Source organism: Peromyscus maniculatus, chromosome 20, assembly GCF_049852395.1.
Source record: "Peromyscus maniculatus bairdii isolate BWxNUB_F1_BW_parent chromosome 20, HU_Pman_BW_mat_3.1, whole genome shotgun sequence".
Taxonomy (NCBI): Eukaryota; Metazoa; Chordata; class Mammalia; order Rodentia; family Cricetidae; genus Peromyscus; species Peromyscus maniculatus.
Genome location: NC_134871.1, coordinates 46,547,301 through 46,571,487, shown reverse-complemented (window position 1 = coordinate 46,571,487; position 24,187 = coordinate 46,547,301). Strand labels below are relative to the sequence as shown.

The window sequence follows — 24,187 nt, the reverse complement described above, 5'->3', positions numbered from 1 at the left end:
ACCCGTTTACCAGGACTGTTTCCAGTAAGATGTTTAATACCAAGTCCTACCTCTTCTCAGCTCTGTAACTGCAGAAAAGACATCTGAAGCCTGCTTTGGCTTTCCTATGTGTGTTGTGTGTGTGAGTACAGTACAGGTAAGAAGGGTGCATACCAGGAATCTCAACCTGTACAGGTCAGAACTGCCCACATTTGTGGGGGTGGAAATGTATACAGCTGAAGCATTGTTTCTCATTATCTTTGTTCTTTTGTTGTTGTTTTGTTTTTTCGAGAGGGTTTCTCTGGGGCTCTGTAGACCAGGCTATCCTCAAACTCACAGAGATCCGCCTGCGTCTCTCTCCTGAGTGCTGGGATTAAAAGTGTGTGCCACCACTGCCCGGCTTTTATCTTTGTTCTTTAGAAAGACTACCCCATTAAGGAGCAGGGACTATGCAGATAATTTTGTACATAATACATTGATCCTTAAATAGATGGTGCTCTCATTTAAAAGGCTAAGAATTTGAGGCTGAGAGGCAGACTGCCTTCACGATCACAGATAGTTGTGATACAACAACTATTCTTTCCTCTTGCACAAATTGTGACATGTCAGACTAAGGCATGGTTTAATTATGCCATAGACAAAATGCTGGTAGTAAAGGAATGTAATGACTGTTAAATTATATTCTGTGTGAGTGTGTACATATCCATGTGAATATGTGCAAACATGCATTCCAGTTGTGTCCATGTATACACATGTCCCTGTGTGTGTGCAGGCATGTAGGTTGAGGTCAGAGGTTGCCATTAGATACTGCTCTTGGTCACTTTCCATCTTACTTTTTAAGATAAGATCTTGCTGGACCTAGGCCTTGATGATTTCATTGGCTTGCTGGAATTCACCCGTCTCTGTCTCTTCAACCCTGAGGTTACAGATGTGTGCTGCTGCCAGCTTTTATGTGGGTGGTAGAGATCAGAACTCAGGTCTTCATGTTTTACACAGCAGGCACTTTACCAGCCAAGCCATCGCCTTAGCCCCCAGGAAATTGTATTCTTCACTGACACATGGTTAGCATTAAAGAAGTGGAGAATAGCATAACCGTCACTGCTAATGTTTAATTTTCCACCCTGACTGTGTATCTTTTTAATCTTGTGGTAAAATGGCAATATGTGGAAAGCACATATCTTGTGGTGTGTGCTGAGTATAGTGTCTGTTGCAGTAGAAAGTGCTGTTGTGATTATTTGAGTTACCAGCTGAACTAGCTACCTTTCCAAGGGATGCCATTTTTAGTTGAAAGCACAACCCATAGACCATGATTACTGAGGCTTGGGTACTGGCAGACATTTTATTAAAAGTGGATGCCTGTTATTTGAAGGAAAACAGTGACAACGATACTTGTTGCTGATGATAAATTTTGAGTTTTCAAGGAAACATTTTGGAAAACTTACCCAGAGGTGTGCTTTATTGATCTCTTAGGTAGGCACTCCTCAACCGGTCAAGTCAATCAGGATTTATTTACACTTTCCTAGTCTACTTGCAGCCATATTCACCTCCTTTCCTTGGCCCTTTGTTTCACTTTATTGCATGGCTAATGTTAATATTTTACGTGCCCTTCTCCCTTAGGAGTCAAAGTTTCTCGTGACAAGAATCCCTGTGGCAATTTGTTCTTTGCTTTCTTTTTGTTTTTTGTTTGTTGAGATAGTTTTATGTAGTTAAGGGTGAGTGCTGGGATTACAGGTGTGTATCACCACACACAACTGGTGTTTGCATTATTAGTACAGAACCATACACATTTTAAAAAAAGTTCCCTAGGAATACTTATTGAAGAGGCCACTAAACTGGTGAGACCTGATTTAGAATATTGGGAACTTAATCTTTTAAGATAAAGAGTGCCATTAATATTGAAGTGAGAGAGTGTGGTTGTAGGCAGTTAACCCTGACCTTAAGAAAGCTTTGGAGGGATGTTTAGATAGCTATGTTGCTGGGCCAGCCGAGAGACTGTTATTATAGGAATTCAGGCATGAGGTAGTCCAAGTTCTAAATTAAGGAGAATGTTTTTGCTGTAGATCATAAGGCACTTAATTTGAGGAATATTTTGAAAAACAGGAACATCTCAATAGTTGTAGTATCTAATGCTCAATAAGGGCTTTATGTGTGTTACCTGCTACAGTCTCTGTGTTTATCCCAAACTTCAGTAACATAAGGCTTGTTTTAGCATACTATATAATAAATACATTGCTTTCAAAACCGTTTTATTTGAGTAAAGATTCACATATGATTAACCTTATTTTTATTATTAAAGATTTATTGGGCTGGAGAGATGGCTCAGAGGTTAAGAGCACTGGCTGCTTTTCCAGAGGTTCTGAGTTCAATTTCCAGCAACCACATGATGGCTCACAGCTATCTGTAATGAGATCTGGTGCCCTCTTCTGGCCTGAAGGGATATATGCAAGCAGAAGCAGAACACTATATACATAATAAATAAATAAATAAATCTTAAAAAAAAAAAAGATTTATTGTGAGCTGGGCAGTGGAGCTGCGTACCTTTAATCCCAGCATTCAGGGAGCCAGAGACAGGTGGATCTCTGTGAGTTCAAGGCCAGCCTGGTCTACAGAACGCGTTCCAGGACAGGCAGGGCAACACAAAGAAACCCTGTCTCAAAAAATAAAACAAAACAAAATATTTATTGTGGGTTTTTTGTTTTGTTTTAGGTATGGTGGGTGTTTGTCTGTGTGTATGTCTGTGCGCCATGTGCAGGCAGTGCCAATGGAGGCCAGAAGAGGTTGTTGGATCCCTTGTAGCTAGAGTATCAGTTGTGAGCTGCCATGTGGGTACTGGGAATCAAAGTTACATTCTCTGGAAGAACAACCAGTACTCTTAACTCATGAGCCATCTCTCCAGCCCCAAGATTAACTTCTTAAAATGGAAAATTTTGTGGCATATAGTACATTCTCAGTGTCAAACCTATCAGTGCCTCCATATTATTCTGACATTTTTCATGACCCCAGTAGAGATTTGTCTTTAGCAATCACCAGTCCATTTTTGGTTTCCAGGATTTCGGCTGCTTTCCACATTTCATACTCTGTCGTGTCTGACTTCTTCCAGTAGTGTGATGAATAATAAGTTGCTACATGGCATACGTGCATGGACCTAATAACAGCCCCTTGTTTATGTAAGTCATACTTTACTGATGTGCTGGTTACAGTTGAGAAGAGTACCAGGGAGCAGTGCATCTAGAATTTGTTTGGGTAGCCGGTCTAGGGTTTATGTGCCTGGGAGTGAAATGACTGGGTCATGTGATAGCTCTTCATTTAACTTCCCAAGGAACTGGCATGCTGTCTTCCATAACAGCTGATCTTTTACATCCCACCAGGAATGCTCAAGGGTTTATCAATTTATTATTAATGAAGAACACACTAAGATGGGGAAGGTAAGAGAACAATGTATGTGTAGTCTTTTGAGTTTATTAGAGCTCTGTATTTCAGATTTTGTCTGATGGACTTATTAAATATTTATTTACCATCACTTCAGCACTAAGAATGAAATTTAGCCCAGGGAAATATATCTAATCCACTTAAGTGGTGCACAGACAAAGAAGTGAAGACCAAAGAAGTGAAGGAAAGGGAATTTAAATAGCCTATGAAGTTCCTTGAGGGCAAAGGACCTACTTATCTGTACATCTCAGCATTTAACAAAGTGATCAGTGTGCCAGGAGGTTGTTTTGGGTCTCCCAAGACATCTCAGGCCCCCTGATTTGCTAGAACTTAGCAGCACTGAGTGCAGTAATGCTGTAGCTTTGTAACAAGAGGATGTAGTGAGTGACAGCAGCTAAAGGAAAGGGCCAGGTTCTCCTTCTCACACCACAACAGAGTTTGTCACAGTGAGTTGTGACAGCGTTGTCTACTAGGGAAACTCAGCAGAGACTTGAGTGCTGAGGTGGATATGGTGGGGCTGTTCACATAGGGGTACCCTGACCCTAAATTTCAGACTCTAAACAAGCATCAACTGATAGAGTCGGTATGACTGGTTCTGAGCTAGAACTCTGCCCAGATCTAATTTCTTAGACTACAGCCTTCTTCAGAGGTAACAGTGGGACTTGCCCTGTCCTTCTGTACACAGATGCATCTCTAGCTTTGTGAAGAAAAAGAAATAACAGTAGAGAACAGCTGGAGCATTAAATGGACCTGGAGTTCTAATACTGTGGAGAAAATGCATAGTTTTTCTGAGTCTGTTTCCTTACTATAGAATGATGTATCACAGGTTTTTTTTTTTTTTTTTTTAAACCTTTCCCAATTTATTGCCAGCAAAGGCAATGCCTGCTCTCCATCTCATAGACAGAACAATTGAAACATTTATAGCATTGTCTTGTAGCAAAAGTCACTTTTTTGGGCTTTCTTTTTGTCCTTATTATACTCAAGAGTTCGGGGCAAAGTTGGTCAACCTGATCTACAAGTACTAGGCCCCTGTGATCGTAGCATTCCAGAGGTGCAGGGTATAGCACAGTTTGGCTATGTTGTGAAGCAGTTGTATCAGGAGAGGCAGAGACAGATTATTATCAATGAAATTGACCTTGGTGAGCTGGCAGCATTGGCTCAGGGCAGGCAAGAGCACCCTGAATCCTGAATCCTCCAGCCAACATTTCTCCAGTTCTAGGCTTTGCAAAGTGACTGACTCTTTCCAAGAGAAGTCCAAGTGGTCCAGGCCACTCAGCTAAAAGTACAGAACTCAGGTGCAGATGCCGGAGCTCAGAAAGGTTCAGGCACTGGGGCAGGTGATCCAAGTCTGACTGGGAATGGTGGCAATACGTAATGGATAGGGTCTCCAAGGGCTTCTTCAGGGACCTGAGCCATTCTCTCATGCAGCCAACTAGAAGGTAGATATCATTTATATAGAGATGCTGTAGGCAGTGGAATTTGGGGAATTGAGAGAGCAATGTGCTTATCCACTCCTCTTCCAGTCCTTGGGATTCATCCATCCTGAAGGTATTGGTGATGCCCTTTAGGATTAGAGTGTGAAGGTTTCTTATTTGCCCCAGGTAAGGTCCAAAAGCAGCCATATCGTCTATCCACAAATCACGCAGGTGCAGCTCCCATATACAGTGGGGATCTACAGAATTTAAGATCTCTATGACATTGGAAACACATGATTCTCAAATCTGAAGTTTCAGACAGCATAGATGAATGGAACCTTTTCTCTGCTGGGCCCACTGCACCAAGTGAGTGGCATATTCTTTGGTGTCGTTGTCCACAAGTTTGAGGTCAGTTACCACCTTCAAATTGTTCTTCATCCCTGAGTCATGACATGTCTCCATGGGCTGCTCATGACTTCATCCCTGAGTCATGACCTGTTGAGAGCAGTCAACTTCATAGGTTCCAGCCCATATGCTCCAGAAGTGAGTGTCTATGGTCGTCAAATCCAGCACTCTGACTTTCCCCTTTGTCCAGAGCAGAAATGGCCAAGGCCTCCTCCCTGAGTAGCCCTTCTATTGCAAGCTGCTGGAGTGTTGGTGGGGCTTGGTCTCCCATTGTGACTGGCTTTTAGGAGTCAATATCCTGATCTGGACACTGGTGAGAGGCCTCCAAACCCAGGCAGGGGCAGGATGTGACTCCAGGATCCAAGACTGAGCCAACAGGGTTTTAATGAGGTAATATATTAACATTAAACACAAAGTTTATCTTGTACTAGTCAGTAGCTTTCACTATTTCACTTATCTCACTTGTACACTCTGGGTCTAATCAGGAGAGAGAGACTGCTGGAATTTGGACAGGAAGTTTGGTAAATGTAATGCAGAATTGACTTATGTAAATCAAGGTAAAATCAGAAGAATGAGACATATAGTAGTAGTTATAATATGCTAATATGATTGATACATGATAAAACATATTTAGTGTAACTTGTATATGATACCACCTACTCATGAAGTAGGACACCTAAAGAGCTGGCTCCTTCAATGGCTTCCCCACTTTTCACCTCTCCACATCAGATCTGGACATTGTTGGAGAGGGTATGGCCATAATTCTAGATATCAGAGAATGAAGTCTCATACCAAATTGCCACAAGTTTACCCTCCAGGATACTGGAGAATTCAAGGGGAGCTGAATCACCAGAGATCTTCTGCTGGGTAACAGCCTGCAGGGGACTCCTGGGGAAGCTTCCAGCTGTTGGCTGCCCTGTATTAAAGGAGCTAGAAGGAAGGGGAACTTCTTTTCCTATAGGAGCAGCTAGACCTGGAAGCAAGACCTTTTCCTCCTAAAGTGTCTCTGCTGTGCCCTCTACTGACAAAGTTCCACATCATGCATGCTTGAAAAGCAAAAATAAAGGGCCTAGGCAAAAAGGCAGTTTGGAGATAGAAATCTTTGCAGATGCATAGAATGAGTATTTAAATCCATATCCTTAGAACTAAAGAAGATGGTAAATGGATGGAATTCCAAGGAACCTTTAAAAAATGCAAAGAAGTTGGATCCTTATGTGGTGAGAGCTCTCTCCTCAGGGTGGAGCCAAGACCTAGACATGAGGAGGTGAGACCTTAGAGCCATCAGAGAAATCTACGGTGAATCTTTATGACCCTGGGTTTGACCATGGATTTTTGGGCACGACACTAAAAGCACAGAATAAAGACAAAAGAAACCAATATGTTTGATTTTATGAAAATGAAAAGCTTTAGATGGGTTTGGCTATAAATGTAAAGGAGGCTGAAGCAGATTGTCATGAGTTTTAGGTCAGCCGTGGTTACATAGCAAGATCCTATCCCCAAAAGCAAACTAAAAATCCAGAGAAGATTTAAACACTTTTATGCATAAGAGGATACTAATAACAGAATGAAAGGCAACTTACTGACAGAAAAAAATATTTGCAGCCCGGTGGTAGTGGTGCCCTCAGAGGCAGAGGCAGGTGGATGTCTAGACTATAGAGTTAGTTTCAAGACAGCCAAGGCTACAGGGAGAAAACCCATCTTGTAAAACAAAACAAAACAAAACAAAAAAAAAAAGGAAAAAAAGAAGAAGATGGTATTGGTAAACACAAGATGAGCAATAGTACCTAGTAACAAAATAATCTTCAACAGCTCAGTTGAGCAAAATAATTTAATAGGCTGTCAGGATAGTTCTGTAAACATATATAAATGACCAATAAGGACATGAAAAGATGCTCAATTCACTAATCATAAGAAAAAGAAAGTTAAAGCTATTGTTAGATGCTACTTCATACCCACAGGATAGCTGTTAATAGAGGGGGGGGGAGGACAAAATAAGCAAGTGTCTGTAAGGATGGGGAGAAATGAGAACCCTTGTGTATTATTGCTGATAGAAATGTAAGATGGATAGTACAGCTACTATGGAAAGTAGGTAGCATGGTGGTGACTCAAAAATTTAGAAGCACCACTCCTGGATGTAAACCCAGTTGAGCCCGAGTCAGGTAGTGAGCAGGTACTTGTCTGCTTAGATGCTTCTCAGCTTTACTACTCAAAGGTAAAAGTAGCCCAAGTGTCCAAGATAGTGAAATATGTTTCCATGTGCAGCACAGTGTTACTGAGACGTAAAGAGAAGGGGGTTTGACACATGCTACAATATAGATAAACTTTGAAACAACTGTGATAGTGAATAAGCTACCCACAAAGAGACAGATGCCATGGTTCCATTCATAAAGTATCTGAATAGTGTTCTGCCTGCATGTGTACATAGGTACCAGAAGAGGGCACCAGACCTCATTACAGATGGTTGTGAGCCACCATGTGGGTGCTGGGAATTGAACTCAGGACCTCTGGAGAGCAGCCAGTGCTCTTAACCTCTGAGCCATCTCTCTAGCCCTGGGTATTTCTTTTTTCTTTTTTTTTTTGTTTTTTCGAGACAGGGTTTCTCTGTGTAGCTTTGCGCCTTTCCTGGGACTCACTTGGTAGCCCAGGCTGGCCTCGAACTCACAGAGATCCGCCTGGCTCTGCCTCCCGAGTGCTGGGATTAAAGGCGTGCGCCACCACCGCCAGGCTGGGTATTTCTAATTAAAGCAAACAAGTAGTAAAATCAGCAAGATCAGGGTGTGTGTAAGTGTAACAAAGAACTGTCATCCATTGTGACCAGGAGCTGCAGTGAGCTGTATTTTGTAATGTCAAGAAAGCTCATAATGTAATGGCTTTAACAGTTAGCAATTGAACGTTGGACTGGGAGCATTGCTAGACCTACCAGGTCTACACCCTTAGAGCCTTCATCTTATCTCTAAGTACTTTGAACCCTGTGGTTTGGAAGCAGAGTGATACCATGATTGCTTAGCAGCCTCTCTTCGTGAGTTAGAGGTGTTTGTTGCTGGGATTCATGTGCAGCTTAGGCTCATGCTCAGTGCCTATGGTATTTACTTCTTTCTCTGTTTAAACTAGAGCCAATACTTGAAAAAGAGCAACTTGCAGTGATTAAGGTAATGAAATATCCCAAAGAATTGCCCCCAGTCCATGTGGCAAAAATCATTTCTCCTTCCATTGTTCCAAATGTATGCAAGTCAATAAATTCATTTCAAACAGAGATTAAATCATTGGACAGCCAGAGTTTGTGGTTGGTAGAGAAGAGGTCAGTTGCTACCTTCCTTTGTTTGCTTTCTCCTAAGGCACAGATTTTATTTTATTCATAGTATCCTTCCTCTTCCATTTTGTGAAATTGGTTTGATTTTGTTAGATACAAAATAAAAAGCAGTGATGTTAACTGTGTCCATTTGTACCTCTCCTGGGTTTTCTCACCAGATGTGTTGGGGAGGGGGCAGTAAGGAAATTGCTGACATGACCACTCCATTATTTGGGAAGGTTTTGTTGTAGATATGGGAGAGAGAGGGAGGGAGGGAGGGAGGGAGGGAGGGAGGGAAGAACTTAGAGGTCTCTGGAAGAGTCCAGAGAAGAGAGTAAGGGAATCAGACTGGACATGGCCAGTGCTAGGGAAGTGGGAGAGCAGAGGAGACTATAGCCGGAGATAGAGAATAAGAGAGAGAGTGCAGGATAGGAGAGAGAGAGAGAATAAGAGAGAGAGAGAGTGCAGGATAGGAGAGAGAGAGAATAAGAGAGAGAGTGCAGGATAGGAGAGAATAGGGGATTATAAGGACAGGGAGTAGTTGTTGGGAGGGAAGGGACAGGGTAGCTGAGTGGGGGCTTTGACTATAACAAGGGACTAAGAGAGCTTTGGAATAGGCTTTTGTATGCAGCCACAAGTATATGTCAGGGGAACCATGCATCCCTTCCAGAAGTAAGGGAAATGACTCCTTTTGGTAGCTGGGAACCAGTTTCACAAGTTCCTGAGGAATGCTAGCTTTTCTCTAACCACTAGAAATCCTCCTATAGTCCAGTGTGTGCTCATTTCTGGATATCTGGACAACTTGAGCCCTAACAGTGGGATAGTTCTTGAACTTTTTTCATTGATTAGCTTATTTCATCGTATATTTATTATTTCTGCTTCTATTCCCAGCCAGCCTTCATCAGTGATACTGGCCAGGATGACATGCTTGCATGATAAAGCTTTAGATTGGTACAGCATGATATGTACATAAGGCAGGAGGATGGGCAGTGTGGTGTCCCCCTAGGCTCCTGGGAGACTTAGCTTTAGTGCTGTATGGACTGCTGCTTGGGGTCCGCCTCACAACTGTAATTGTGAACCAGAAGAAGGACCTTTGATGCTCAGCATTAAGTGTTCTCAGCATCCCCTAGTTGTACTTACAGTTGTTTCACCTACCTCCCATTCAGTATTCTTGACAAAGGTATTTTTTAATATATTTGCTGGTGTTTTTGTACATATATTAGCTAATTCAGAGATGACACTGATAATTTTCACAAAGCAGTTTTTTAAGAGTGGCTTTAAAAACTATTGTGTAAGGAACAGAGTATGGTAGAGCTCTTGCTTGGCATGCATGGGGCCCTGGCTGGGTCCCCCATCTTTGGAATGAGGGCAGAAACTGACCACTACTGCAAACAAACAAACAAACAACCCTGTACTGTTGTCGTTCAGCATGCACCAGTCTGTCAGATTGATTGATTGATTGTTCTAATAAAAAACTAGGGGTATTAGGCTATTGTGCCCCCTCCCTCTTTCAAAAAAAGTCCTGTGGTTCTAAACAGCTCTACCCACGTTACCTTGCAATCATCAGGACTGCACCGTCAGTACCAAGGACACTGGTGCCTGGATTGTCACACAGCTGTTGCCAGGTTCATTCTTGCTCCATAACGGAAGGTTCTTCTGCTCCGCTGATCTTCCATCCATAGGTGTGTCAGGGAAGGGAGGGAAGCGGGTAGCGTTTGTCTTGCTGTGTCACTTCTCAGTGTCCACCAGCACAAACCACATCCATTGTGGTTTTGCTCTACTTGGCAGTTACTTAGGGACCTTCTGTTGCCTTTTCACATGTCCACACAGGTTTAATTGCTGACCTCTGTAGCTAAGAAGCATTTCTGTGGTAGTGAGTCTCCTCTTCCTCTTTTTTTTTTTTTTGTTTTGTTTTGTTTTGTTTTGTTTTGTTTTTTTGAGACAGGGTTTTTCTGTGTAATAGTCTTGGCTGTCTTGAAACTTGATTTGTAGACCAGGCTGACCTTGAAACTCAGAGATCTGCCTGCCTCTGCCTCCCAAGTGCTGGGCTTAAAGGCATGTGCCACAACCGCCTGGCGTGATTATACTTCTTCTATGTGTATATATTTAATTAGTTAATGGGTTTTTCAGACAGAATCTCATGTAGCCCGGACTGGCTTGGATCACTGTCACCAAGGATGGACTTGGAATTCTTGGTCCTCCTGCCCCATTTCGTCAGTGCTGGGTTTTATAGGTTCATGTGACCATGCCCTGCTTTTATATACCTGGTTTCTATCTAAGCTTTTAACTTTATAATTCCACCCCTTGTTGGTTTGTACTGATTAAAAACTCAACAGTAAGGTATCTTAAGTGAATGAAGTGCATGCCATGCCAGCCAAATTATATGCTTTTAGATCATTCTTAGAGATTTTCCTTGATTTTTAAATGTGCACATAGGATGTTGAAATCACATAAATGATGAAATGCCCCCATGGTGAGGGAAACTGAAGTTCCTCCTAGGTTTGTCCTGTGATTGACAACACTGACAATCTGCATACATGCTTCCTGAGCACATGTACTGGTGATTCTCTAGAGTAGAGAGAATGATGGGGTTCCACTAGGTAATTTTGTCCCATTGCCTGCCAGTGACCTCTGCATACTTATTTCCTACCTCAGGCATGATGATCCCTGTTTGTGCATCTTCTTGACAGTTGTAATAGTCTCATTTTACTTCTTGTTGCATGCATGAATGGGAAGTGGTGTCTCAACTCTAAAAGGATGTCCACAGGCTGTGTGGTTAGTAAACACAGAGTATAACCAAGAGGAATTTCAGTATTCATCAGCAAGAAAGTAGGATGGTAATACCTGTTGGCATTTATAAGGATACAGTACTAATAGAGCAGCATTCAGAATGAGTGGAATTAGTGCTGTGGAAATGAGTCCCACTATATTGAGCAAGTTGCTAGAAAATACATAGCGCAAAGATCCGTATTTAGAAAATCCAAAGCCATAAGAAGTTAATGTAGAGAGGCGGGTGTCTACACAGTAAAATTGAAAAGGAAAGCCATACTTTTTCATTTAGTTCGGACTACTCGGAGGCATGGCTCTGCAACTCCCAGAAGAGTTCCCAGTAACTTTTGGCCTTGTTGTACAGCAAGTAGTGATGTTGCTCAGTCTTTGCTTCTGGTGTTTTTGACGATACTGGCTTCTAGGATCATGATATCTCTCTCTCTCTCTCTCTCTCTCTCTCTCTCTCTCTCTCTCTCTCTCTCTCTCTCTCTCAACAGAGTTTTCTGTGTTGTTGGTTTCTAGGATGTCAGGACACAGGATGTATATGTTGTTTGGAGGTGGAATGGGTCCTTGTTAGCAAGCACTTGGACTTTTTGACTATCTTTTTTTGTTTTATTTAAATAACATTTTTTGTTGTTGTTGATTTTACATACTGACCGCAGTTTCCTCTCCCCCCTTCCCATCTACCCTGCTCCCCATCCACTCCTCCTCCAGCTTCATTCAGAAAGGGGCAGGCCTCCCATGGGCTTGAACATAGCATGGCACATCAAGTTGAGGCAGGACTGAGCCCCTTCCTTTGTGTCAATGCTGGGTGAGGTAATCCAGCATGGGGAACAGGTTCCCAGAAGCCAACTAAGCACCAGGGACAGGTCCTGATCTCACTGCTAGGAGCCTTACAAAGAGACCAAGCTATGCAGCTTTGACTACTTTCTTAGTCATATAACCTCTTTGAGAAAATGTTGAAATTTTTATAGTTAAAGGGTAATATGGAATGGTCCTTGAGATGAGAACCCGCAGAAAGGGTAGAACAGGTCCCTGGAGTACTGGGTTCTGCAGGCTAAGGTCAGCAGTTCTCCCAAAGATAGGAAATACATACACCCTGACACATTCCTGTATCATCTCTTCTTTGCTTTGTTCTCTTCCTCTTCTCCCCATCCTGGAGTTATACTGCAGAGACTGCCCATGATCTGAGTGTTTTCTTTGTCGTCATCACTGTAAGGGAATGGTGTGGAGATAAATCTGTGAATCCAGAACAAGTAAAGTGCGTGTGGACTTCAGAAGCCATGTTCTCTGTCCTCTCCTGTCTTGTCTTCTGTCCTTCCCTGCCGTATCCTGCCCTGCCCCCTTCTCTCTCCCCTTTTATAAGTAACCTAAGTTATATGTCTCTCCTGTGACTGCTAGTGTGAGGGAGAGGCAACATTGCTTTTAACTATTACTGTTTTTATTTTCTCATCTTTTAATTTTAAAAATGTATGTGCTTAGACATGTACATACATTTTGTATGTACAAACAAATACATGCCACAGTGCATGTGTGGAGGTCAGAGGACAACTTCCGGGAGTCAGTTCTAGACTTCTATGCTGTGGGTCTGAACTCAGGTCTTCAGGCTTGGTGGCAGGCACCCTCACCAGCTGAGCCATCTTGCTGGCCCCTAACTATGATTATTTTAAAGTAAGAGATTGACTAAGGTGTTCCTACACTATCAATTTCACCTTTTCAAAGGATTGGTGTTTTTTCACCAGTATAATGACTGAGCTGTATGTACATCTATCACCAATACCCAATTCTGAGCAGTTTCATCACCCCCAAATAAAACCTATTAGTGTTACTGCTCATTTGTACTCTGTTGCCTCTGAAACCACTCATCTATTTTCTATTACTGTGTTTTTGTCAGGTTTGGACATTTCCTGTAACTAGAATGTTGACATTTGTGGCCATTTTCTCTTTGGTCTTTTTTCACTTACTGTGCTATTTTCAAAATTCATCCACACTTAGTATCTCATTTCTTTAATTATTCTGTTGTTCACTGTTTTGCTCTCTGGGTCCTTTGGAATTATCTGCTCTGACCATTTATGTCCCAGTCGATTGGATTGGACATGTGTTTTTGTTTCCTTGGCTGTGTTCCCTGTTACGGAATTGGAGTCCTGCGATAACAGCGTGTTTAACTTTTTCTTGTTTTATTTGTGTGTGTGTGTGTGTGTGTGTGTGTGTGTGTGTGTGTGTGTGTGTGTGTGTATGTATGTGTGGTGAGTATGTACATGTGAGTGCAGGGGACCACAGGTGCTACAGGTATCATCAAAGCTGGAGTTATAGGCAGTTATGAGCTTCTGACTTAGGTGCTGGGAATGAAGCTCAGGTCCTTTACAAGAGCAGTCTGTGTTCTTAACCACAGAGTCATCTCTCCATCTCTCTAGCCTGTGTTTAACCTTTTGGGGGACTACAAGTTATAAGATGACTTTCCATTTTCACCAGTGGTGTACAGAATCTTGATTTTTTTTTTTTTCCCCATCCTCAACACTTGGTGCTGTCAAGTCTTGATTGGAACTACCCCACGGTGTGTTGTCTGTGTGGTTGGGCTGTGTCAGTGGCTCGTGAGACTGAGCCTCCGTGCATGCACTTTTCTTACCTGCCATCTGCGTGTCTTTAGGAGAACTGACTGTTCAAACTCTTATTTTATTTTTTCTTTCATTGTTGAGTTGTAAGAGTGCTGTCTATACTTTGCACACTTCTCCTTTGCAACTATGACTTGCAGATGTTCTCCATTGTGTGGATTACCTTTTTTCCTGGTGGTCTTTGAAGGACAAATGTTGTAACTTTTAGTGGTGTTTAATTGGTCTCACTTTCTGATCTTCCATGCTTTTGGTGGTGTAGTGGAGAAAGTGCTGTTTATCCAAAGGTACTGAAGATTTCCTTTTTAAGTTTCAGTTTCAGGCCAGTCTATCTGGAGTTTTTTGTTTGTTTGTTTGTTTGTTTTCGAGACAGGGTTTCTCTGTGTAGCTTTGCGCCTTTCCTAGAATTTGCTTTGGAGACCAGGCTGGCCTCGAACTCACAAAGATCCGCCTGCCTCTGCCTCCTAAGTGCTGGGATTAAAGGCGTGCACCACCATCGCCCGGCTGGAGTTAATTTAATACATAGCACAGAACTTTAATTTCTTTGGCACGGGGCTATCCAATCGTCTTATCAAAGTTTTTCTTAAAAAGACTAGTCTTCCTGCCTTTGGCTTTCTTGGCGTCCTTTAAAAACATTAATTGGTTATAATTGTGAGGCTTTTGTTTATTTGCTCAATTCTCAGTTATACTTTATTGACTACATATCTAGTTTTCATCCCATCCAAAGGCTTTTATTTAAATAAATATAAAAGGGCTGGGGACATAGCTCAGAGGTAGAGTGTGTGTCTAGTACATCTAAGACCCTGGATTAACTTCCCAGCAGCACACATACACAGAAAGAAATGGATGTGGGGAGAGGATAGTTCATCCTTAGACAGAAACAGACATGCCAGTGTCCCATTGTCCTGATTGTTAGAGCTTTGAATAGTCAACTTCAAGATCCTGCTCTTCAGCTCTTTTCTTTCAAGATTTTTGTTTTTTGGTATCTATAATTTTTTTTTTTTTTTTTTTTTTTGGTTTTTCGAGACAGGGTTTCTCTGCGTAGCTTTGCGCCTTTCCTGGAGCTCACTTGGTAGCCCAGGCTGGCCTCGAACTCACAGAGATCCGCCTAGCTCTGCCTCCCGAGTGCTGGGATTAAAGGCGTGCGCCACCACCGCCCGGCCGGTATCTATAATTTTTTAAGGCAGTTATCTCTAATAATGACTAGTGGTTGTTGTTTTGTTTTGTTTTGAGACTACAGATATTTAAGTGTCCAACAGAAATTTAGGTACAGAAAATAACTTAGATTAGAATTTTTAGCTTATGTAAAACCAATTCCATCTCTTTGCTTAAATATTGTTTTAGGTGTCTACCATGTGTTAGTCATTGTGCTAGATCTTGGGAGAGAACAGCGTGATGGACAAGGTACAGTGGTCCTGTATAAGCTTAAGTTGACTCTGCCTCATATTTTTGAAGTGAGTGCATACTTTGACTGTATATGCATAAATATCGATGCTTTTGAATGTAATTACATCTTTAATGTCTCTGCCATTAAGTGGAAAATTTATTCTCTTCCCATGAAGCCCCATCAGGGAAAATTCTTGCTTCTTCTCTTCAGTATGAATGAAAATCCAAGTGCCTGGAAGAGCGTGGGGCTCTTTAAGTAGCTGCATTGAGCTCTTAGAAACGAAAAGAAGTTATATGCTGTCATTACTCCTTTGTGTATGCACTGTTGTCTCCTAAAGTTTCCCGGGATATAAGGATATCGTTTTACTCAACTTTCTCATGTCTTCAGTCATCTAACATTACTCTGGAATTTCAGTGTTCAGTGTCTGTTGCTTGAATGATCAAGTTGGTCCAGCGAGCCCCAAGTGGATGCTTAGGCCGTGGGTTGTGGGACTGAATTAGCTGCATAACTTTTGTTGGCTAGCACTTCTGTCCTCATGGATCTTGATTTAATTGTTTGGTGTGAAGATGAAACACACTAAATATGATGAATTTTTTAAAGGAAGAAATTAAAATAGTAACATGGAAAGTGAACTGTGCAAGTAATTTAAGTAATACTAACATATATGCACGCTAGGACTCACTTCAGTCCACAGATGATTAAGTGATATGGAAGCCTTGAAGCGAAGTGGAATTTCTTTCTTCCTTCCTTCCTTCCTTCCTTCCTTCCTTCCTTCCTTCCTTCCTTCCTTCCTTCCTTCCTTCCTTCCTTCCTTCCTTCCTTCCCTTCCCTTCCCTTCCCTTCCCTTCCCTTCCCTTCCCTTCCCTTCCCTTCCCTTCCCTTCCCTTCCCTTCCCTCCTTCCTTCCTTCCTTCCCTTCCTTCCTTCCTTCCTTCCTTCCTTCCTTCCTTCCTTCCTTCCTTCCTTCCTTCCTTCCTTCCTTCCTTCCTTCCTTCCTTCCTTCCTTTTCCTTCTAATTTTTCAACAATTTTATTTTTATTTTTGGGGGGTGGGGTGCTTGCAGGAGTCAATTTTCTGCTTCCATTCTGTGGAACTCAGGTCATCAGGCTTGGTGGCATGTACTCTTACCTGCTGAGACACCTGACCAGCTCCAATAATTTAAAAAATTTTATTTTGTGAGAAATCTATTTCAGCCATAATGTCTCAGAAGCAGTGGAGATGTTTAGGAAATCAGACAAACACTGTACGGGAAGAAATTACTAAAAATTGTGAGCGAAGTGGAAGTTATCTGTGTTTAAAAGAACTGATAGGATGAACTGAAACTTTCCAGGTTAGAAAGCATTTCTCGACAAGGTGAGTACACATGGAAATGTGTGGATCTCTGGTTCTCCTTCTGTCAGCTTCTGGGTCTGCTCCAACTCCAGGGATGAATGAGGTTAGGAATTATTCTCCCTGTGTCTTCTCAGTAGTACTCTGCTTGAGGTACACCATGAAGGAAACAGTTTGTCTTCATAAAGAGGAAACTAGGATTTGTCTGTAGTGTGTGTGTGTGTGTGTGTGTGTGTGTGTGTGTGTGTGTGTGTGTGTGTGTGTGTGTGTATGGCATTGTAAGGCTTAACTGGGGAGTGTGTGTGTAGTAGGCAGGTAGAGTACTGAAATGGCCAATTTTCGTAACTTGGACAGAAATTCATATTTGGTTAGTTTGAATGATTTTGATTCTTAACATTTTCTTTTCTCTTAAAGTTTGATTATTATTTTTCTCTTTGTCTTAGAACGAGCCGCTGACCCCGGGTTATCATGGATTCCCAGCACGGGACAGCCAGGTGGGTGTCCGCTATGTCTAATTCTGTTACGTGTGTTTTGAAAGGATGCATTAAGACAGAAATGGTGGCTTTTCCTGAAATAATTATTTTGGAAGGTAATATAGTTTGTTTCACCAATGAATTTGCTTTTAGAGGTTATGAGTTAAATACATTTCTTAATACTAAAGTTATTATAATTATGTTATTTAAATTATGGGTCTTATAGGAGGAACAATCTCTTAGCCATAATACCTGCTTTTGATTTCTAGGCTGTGTAATTTTTTGGCCTGGTTTTCCTGATACCTCCTACTTCTTTTTTTTTTTTTTTTTTTTTTTGTTTGTTTGTTTTTTTTTTTTTTGGTTTTTCGAGACAGGGTTTCTCTGTGTAGCTTTGCGCCTTTCCTGGAACTCACTTGGTAGCCCAGGCTGGCCTCGAACTCACAAAGATCCGCCTGCCTCTGCCTCCCGAGTGCTGGGATTAAAGGCGTGCGCCACCAACGCCCGGCACCTCCTACTTCTTAATACTGGACTTGTCTTTTTATTTTCTATCATTTGGCTTCTGTTCACAGATTACTTGAATCTTTTTTCTTTTAATTATTATTATTTTTTTAGATTTATTTATTTATTATATATACAATTTTCTGCCTGCATGTATGCTTACAGGCCAGAAGAGGGAGCCAAATTTCATTATAGATGGTTGTGAGCCACCATGTGGTTGCTGGGAATTGAACTCAGGACCTCTGGAAGAGCAGCCAGTGCTCTTAACTGCTGAGCCATCTCTCCAGCCCAGATGACTTGAATCTTTGCAATAATCTGCAGCAAGACAATTCCATTCTTCTCCCTGGAGTGTTCTTAGTTGGGTGGGTTTTAATAAGGGAAGCCTTACTTGAGAGAAAGCAGTTTCTGTTGCCTTTATTGTTGGTTTATTGGTTATAACCTCTATGGCAGCCTGGGCTGGAGTGCTTTCTATAAGACAGCCTCAGTACAGCCGGTGTGTAAACCCTCAGCCTCACTGCAGCCGGTGTGTAAACCCTCAGCCTCAGTGCAGCCGGTGTGTAAACCCTCAGCCTCACTGCAGCCGGTGTGTAAACCCTCAGCCTCACTGCAGCCGGTGTGTAAACCCTCAGCCTCAGTACAGCCGGTGTGTAAACCCTCAGCCTCACTGCAGCCGGTGTGTAAACCCTCAGCCTCAGTACAGCCGGTGTGTAAACCCTCAGCCTCACTGCAGCCGGTGTGTAAACCCTCAGCCTCACTGCAGCCGGTGTGTAAACCCTCAGCCTCACTGCAGCCGGTGTGTAAACCCTCAGCCTCAGTACAGCCGGTGTGTAAACCCTCAGCCTCACTGCAGCCGGTGTGTAAACCCTCAGCCTCAGTACAGCCGGTGTGTAAACCCTCAGCCTCACTGCAGCCGGTGTGTAAACCCTCAGCCTCAGTGCAGCCGGTGTGTAAACCCTCAGCCTCAGTGCAGCCGGTGTGTAAACCCTCAGCCTCACTGCAGCCGGTGTGTAAACCCTCAGCCTCAGTGCAGCCGGTGTGTAAACCCTCAGCCTCAGTGCAGCCGGTGTGTAAACCCTCAGCCTCAGTGCAGCCGGTGTGTAAACCCTCAGCCTCAGTGCAGCCGGTGTGTAAACCCTCAGCCTCAGTGCAGCCGGTGTGTAAACCCTCAGCCTCAGTGCAGCCGGTGTGTAAACCCTCAGCCTCAGTGCAGCCGGTGTGTAAACCCTCAGCCTCAGTACAGCCGGTGTGTAAACCCTCAGCCTCAGTGCAGCCGGTGTGTAAACCCTCAGCCTCAGTGCAGCCGGTGTGTAAACCCTCAGCCTCACTGCAGCCGGTGTGTAAACCCTCAGCCTCAGTACAGCCGGTGTGTAAACCCTCAGCCTCAGTACAGCCGGTGTGTAAACCCTCAGCCTCAGTACAGCCGGTGTGTAAACCCTCAGCCTCAGTGCAGCCGGTGTGTAAACCCTCAGCCTCAGTGCAGCCGGTGTGTAAACCCTCAGCCTCACTGCAGCCGGTGTGTAAACCCTCAGCCTCACTGCAGCCGGTGTGTAAACCCTCAGCCTCAGTACAGCCGGTGTGTAAACCCTCAGCCTCAGTGCAGCCGGTGTGTAAAATATTCAGTGTCGTTCTGGTATTTAAAGATTTGAGCAGATGAGACTGGAACGGGGTAAGGTAGGACCATAAGATCATCCCTTAGAGAAATGTTGTGAACTAACTTCATCTTGTTGGCAGGATATTGACATTTTTAAGGAAGTTTGAAAGGGCAGTTTCTGATACTGTCAAAGGTTTACTCATGGTTTTTTATAGGGTTATCCCAAAAAGCCACCCAGGTTACACTTATCTAAGGAACACATGGAATGTCAGTGCTAAGTGAAAGATTGAGTAGTTCCCTGTTCTAGAAGGTAACTGAATCTCATCAGAGTTGCTGAAGCAAATCTCACCAACTAGGATAATCAATAGTCCCCTGCATGGTTGCCTTCTGCATTGAAGAATATTTGCCCGGTGTTTGCATTTTTGCTAGGTTGATGTCAGAGTGCCCACAGGTAAGATAGGAAGGACAGAGGAAGAGTTGTTCTTCTCAGGGTTCATCTCCCAGTGGGATCCTTACTGTTGAAATAGAAGATGAGCTCTTTTATTGAAAGATATGGTCACTGACCCCAAATCTAAAGAGAATGTAGAGTGTGTGTATGTTTTTCTTTTTAGTGTAGGTTTGCCACCTGGCTGTGGTGTTTATGACCTTCTATAGTTCTATATCTTGGCCGTGCATCAGAAAGAAAATGCTGGTGACTGGAGATGAGCCCTGCAGATTCTGACTGAGCAGGTCACGGGTTGGGCTTAGTGGTTCTAATGTTAGAAATCACTATAGGTGGTTCCATCATGCAGAGAGGGAATGGTAGTGTTAGGGGCTGCTTTACAAGGAGGGGTTTTTCTCTGTATTGTCTTTTGCTTTTCATCCAGGGTGCTAACATATAAGAGATCATGCCCAGTCTCTTAATCTAGTCTTAAACAGTAACACACATAGTTCATTATTTATAAAATATTGCCTGTTTGGGGATCAGAAGGTAGGTTAATTGATGTACCTGTGGGGAAATAGACTTCTCAATTTGAAGGCTCTGAAAGAATCCTGTCCAGTTTTGTGTTCCTGTGGGGATTGCAGATCAATGAGCTAAGCAAAGGGACTTAGTGAGAAATTGTTAAAGCTCATACAGCAGCGTCTCTACCCCACAGTCCTTCGTTTCTCTTCTTTTGCAGCACGGAGCTGTTGTGTAACTGTGTGCTCATTACTTGTGCTACTGTCTGTAGGCTGGTGCAGACCGTTTGCCGTGGGGCAAAGCTGCTGATTTTACTTGAGGCACAGTCTGTTGGTGAAAGGTTTATTTTAGTTTATTTTCTTGGGCTTTGTTTTGTACTGTGGCTGGTTCTTTGAGTTAGGGATCTTAGAAGAGTGCAAATATGCAAGTATTGAATAGCTGCTTGTTGTATTTGATGAATACAGAATCCAAATAAGTGCTGCTAATTAATGCCTCTAACCTTGTGAACTCTCACTTGGTGCTTTGAGATTTGGGAGGCATTTATCAGTGTGAAACACTGGTCACTGAGCAGGCTATGCTGGGCAGGAACTGAACTTGTGACCTTTACAGCTCCCCAGTGTGAATTTGTCTTAGCAAATCCAGGAACTGTGGTAGAGGTAGGGTGATGGGGTGAATTTTAATTGTGAGCCTTTATTTGCTTTCCTTATTCTTTTGGGATTCCATTCTAAACATGTAGGAACTATTTCTACCCAAGGCTTTCATCAGCATCTAATGCTCTTCTGATTGTTGTAGAATGCTGTCATCAGAGATTCTCATTTCATCTCCCCAGACTTCTCTTAAAATAAACAGGCAAGTGTTCACTTTGGAAAGGTAAAATGCCTTCCCCAAGGCTGCAGTTTTAGTCAGTACTTAATCAGATCTTATACTTCTTTTGTGCTTGTGGTCCTTCCCTTCAAAGTGGAGAAGATGATTTACACTCACTCACTCACTCACTCACTCACTCACTCACTCACTCACTCACTCACTCACTCACTCACTCACTCACTCACATTTTTACTTCCATTTAGAGATTTCCTAGACTTTGTGATGTTTAGTTGAGATCTTTCAGTTCAGTATCAACTTAGCGGACCAGCATTGCACTGTATCTGTAACACGTTCATCATGTTACACATAAGACACAGTTATGTTAAAAACCTAGGAAGAAAAGCAGAGGAGAGCTCATCTACTGGTAGAGATTTCGTTGTCTTCCTTTTTGGTGGGGTTTTGTTTTCTATGTAGCCCTGGCTGTCCTGGATCTCGCTCTATAGACCAGGCCCACTTGCAACTCTCAGAGATCTGCCTGCCTCTCCGCTCCTGAGTGCTGGGATTAAAGGTGTGTATCATTACATCCTGCCAAGGTATTTTTGTTGCTGTTGGTTTAAGATTTTGCATGCATGTATGTGCATGTATGTGTGCCTGGTGTCCATGGAGGCTAGAAATGGGCTCTAATCCACTGGACCTGGAGTTATTGATGGTTGTGAGCTCCCCTGTGGGTGCTGGGAACCAAACCAAGTCCTCTGCAAGAGCAGCCAGTGCTCTCAACAATCTCTCTAGCCTTGCTTTGGGTTTCTTAAGCAAGGTTGGCTTAGTCCTTTTTCCTGAGCAATGACAGTAGTCCATTCATTCATAAAGTTCCCAAACCCACACTGGCACTTGCCAGTGTGCTCATTCTGTAAAAGTGGAGAAGGCAAACATTGTTCCAGTTTCACAGATGTAGAATCAGCTCAAACATCTCTAAGTATTTATCAAAGCCATGCAGGATTTTAGGCTGGTAATGCCGTTTAGTGGTTGAGAATCTTAGCTACTGGGGGCTGGAGAGATGGCTCAGTGGTTAAGAGGCTCTTCCAGAGGACCCAGGTTCAATTCTCAGCACTGATATGGCAGCTCACAACTGTCTGTAACTCCAGTTCCAGGGGATCTGACACCTTCACACAGACATATACGCAGATAAACACCAATGCACATAAAATAAAAAATAAATTCTTTTAAAAAGAGTCTTAGGTACTGCCTTTTAAAAAATGTTTTTATTAGCATATATTGGTTATGCATAATAATGAGTTTTAAAATGACACTTTCTTGCATGTATATAGTATATTGATCGTGTTTATGCTCCTGTTGCTCTTTTTTGTCCTCCTCTTATTGCTTTTACTGACCCTTTCCTCTTCCCAGTTTGTCCCCCCTCTTCTGCTTTATTCTCCAACCTGTGACTTAATGGGTTTTATTAAGACAGCTTTTAGAAGTGCAAGGTGAGAGGTTATTTATAGTAACATTGCTATATCACTGGGGGGAAAAGGCCCCTTCCCTAAAAGAAACATTCTTAGGGATAGATGAACCTCTTGAGTTTCATCCTGCTCCATAATGAATGTTGATGGCCCAATCTTGTGCAGATAATTACAGCTTCTGTGAGTTCAAGAGTGCCACAAACATGACATACTCAGAAGATAGCATTTTGTAATGCTCCACCCCATTCTTGGTTCTTTCATTGTTTCTGCCTTCTTGGTGATGTCTTGGAGGGGATGACATAGATGTCTCATTAAGGCTGAATGCTACATGACCACTTACTTTCAGCATTTTGACCAGTTATGTATGTGTTAACATTGACCAAAGGGGAGGGATTCCTCTGATCAAAGCTGTCATCAGCACTTATCTATAGGGATAAGCATATTTGTTTAGGTAGCAACTTGATAGCAGGTCCATTCAGGAAAAACAACAGTTGGAACGTCTCTACTAGAACCTATGACTCCATACCACCCTCAACAGGCTTTTGACTAGATTTATAACCCCGGGCATGAATTCCTTCTTGTAGAGTAGATTTGATTCCAGTCTGAATGTGGTTGGTTGGTTATCCTCATAAAAGTCACGCCTCCTCTGCACACCAGTGGGCACATCTTACAACACTAGCTATCGCTGAGGAGAGCTTTGACAGTCTCCACAGCACCTGAGCAGCAGCAGCTCCTGGCACTGTGCAGGCTGGCCAGCAGAGGATGCTCCCATCTCAACCCCAGCCTGAGTACTCTATGTCCTCCGGCCATAGTGTACAGTTTCAGCAGCAGGGTCTTAGCATCTAATTCTGGTGGAATACTAGCTATAAATTGTCATGCATGTGCTTACATGTACCCAGGTATAGTAAAAATGAGACTTTATGGGCTTGTATTTTTAAATGGGAAGATAATTGCATGAATTCTTGTATAGAGGGATTTAGGAATGGTAATCCAATTAGAAAAGAGTTTAGTTTTCTATAAAAACCTCACTGATTTGCTAAGATTATTGATTTGGAGTTGGCTGTCTGGAAACCTTGAAAGTACATGAGGAATCCTAAGGCTGATGGTCCTTTGTCACTTCTGAGTGTCACAACTTTATGTATCTGCTATTATTAAGGTGACTATATTAATCTGTTGTTCAAGTTGGGGCACTTTTGAATGTGGAAAGAGATGTTGACAATCGTACTGATACAGCCTCAGACCAACTGGGTGGCATGGGATGAAGGCTCATCTTAGCTGCGATTAAACAGCTTGTTCTTGTAGTGTGATGAGGACTAGCAGGCCACCCAGGTTAACTAAACATTTGGTTAAAGTGGGAGCAGTTTTAAACTTTTGTTTTAACTCAGAGTATTGTACTTTAATTTAAACAAACGTGTTTACTCTTTAGTCTTTCAGTAGGAGGTCAAGGCATTTTATGTGCATATTGATCTACTGATAGAAATGCTACTAAATTGTTTCATAATCTGGCTTCACAAAACGTCCAGTGTCTGTTAATTTTTTTTTTTTTTTTTTTTTTTGAGATAGCTTCCCTGTGTGTTCTAAACTCACCTCCAATTTGGGATCTTTCTGCCTTAGCCTGCAAAGAACTGGGGTCACAGGTGTGTTGCCAGACTTGGCAGTGTGTGTGCTTTTCTGAAGAGAAGCAAGGCGCTAACGGCATTGCTAGTAGTCCAAGGAAGTCCCTTCCTGTTCTCTCTCAGTCTTGACATTTGTCTTGCCGGCATCTAATCTGACTGAGCAAAAATTTCTGTCTTATTAAATGTTCTCAAAGCTTT

At 42.6% G+C, this 24,187-nt stretch overlaps 1 protein-coding gene and 1 pseudogene across 26 annotated transcripts in view; one reads left to right on the top strand and one right to left on the bottom strand.

Annotated features, from left to right (window-relative positions):
* Window positions 1-24,187, top strand: part of Rbfox2 (RNA binding fox-1 homolog 2) — a 264,663-nt gene that overhangs the window by 69,144 nt on the left and 171,332 nt on the right. For all 26 annotated transcript variants that reach the window (XR_013046494.1, XM_076556283.1, XM_076556290.1 and 23 more), the window contains exon 2: window positions 17,054-17,104. Coding sequence is in view for 24 of the 26 variants with exons in the window: in XM_076556283.1 (XP_076412398.1) it covers window positions 17,054-17,104 (51 nt within the window). In the remaining 2 variants the exon portion in view is untranslated. The remainder of the gene's footprint in view (window positions 1-17,053; window positions 17,105-24,187) is intronic.
* On the bottom strand, window positions 4,530-5,261 carry LOC143269832 (oogenesin-1 pseudogene; annotated as a pseudogene).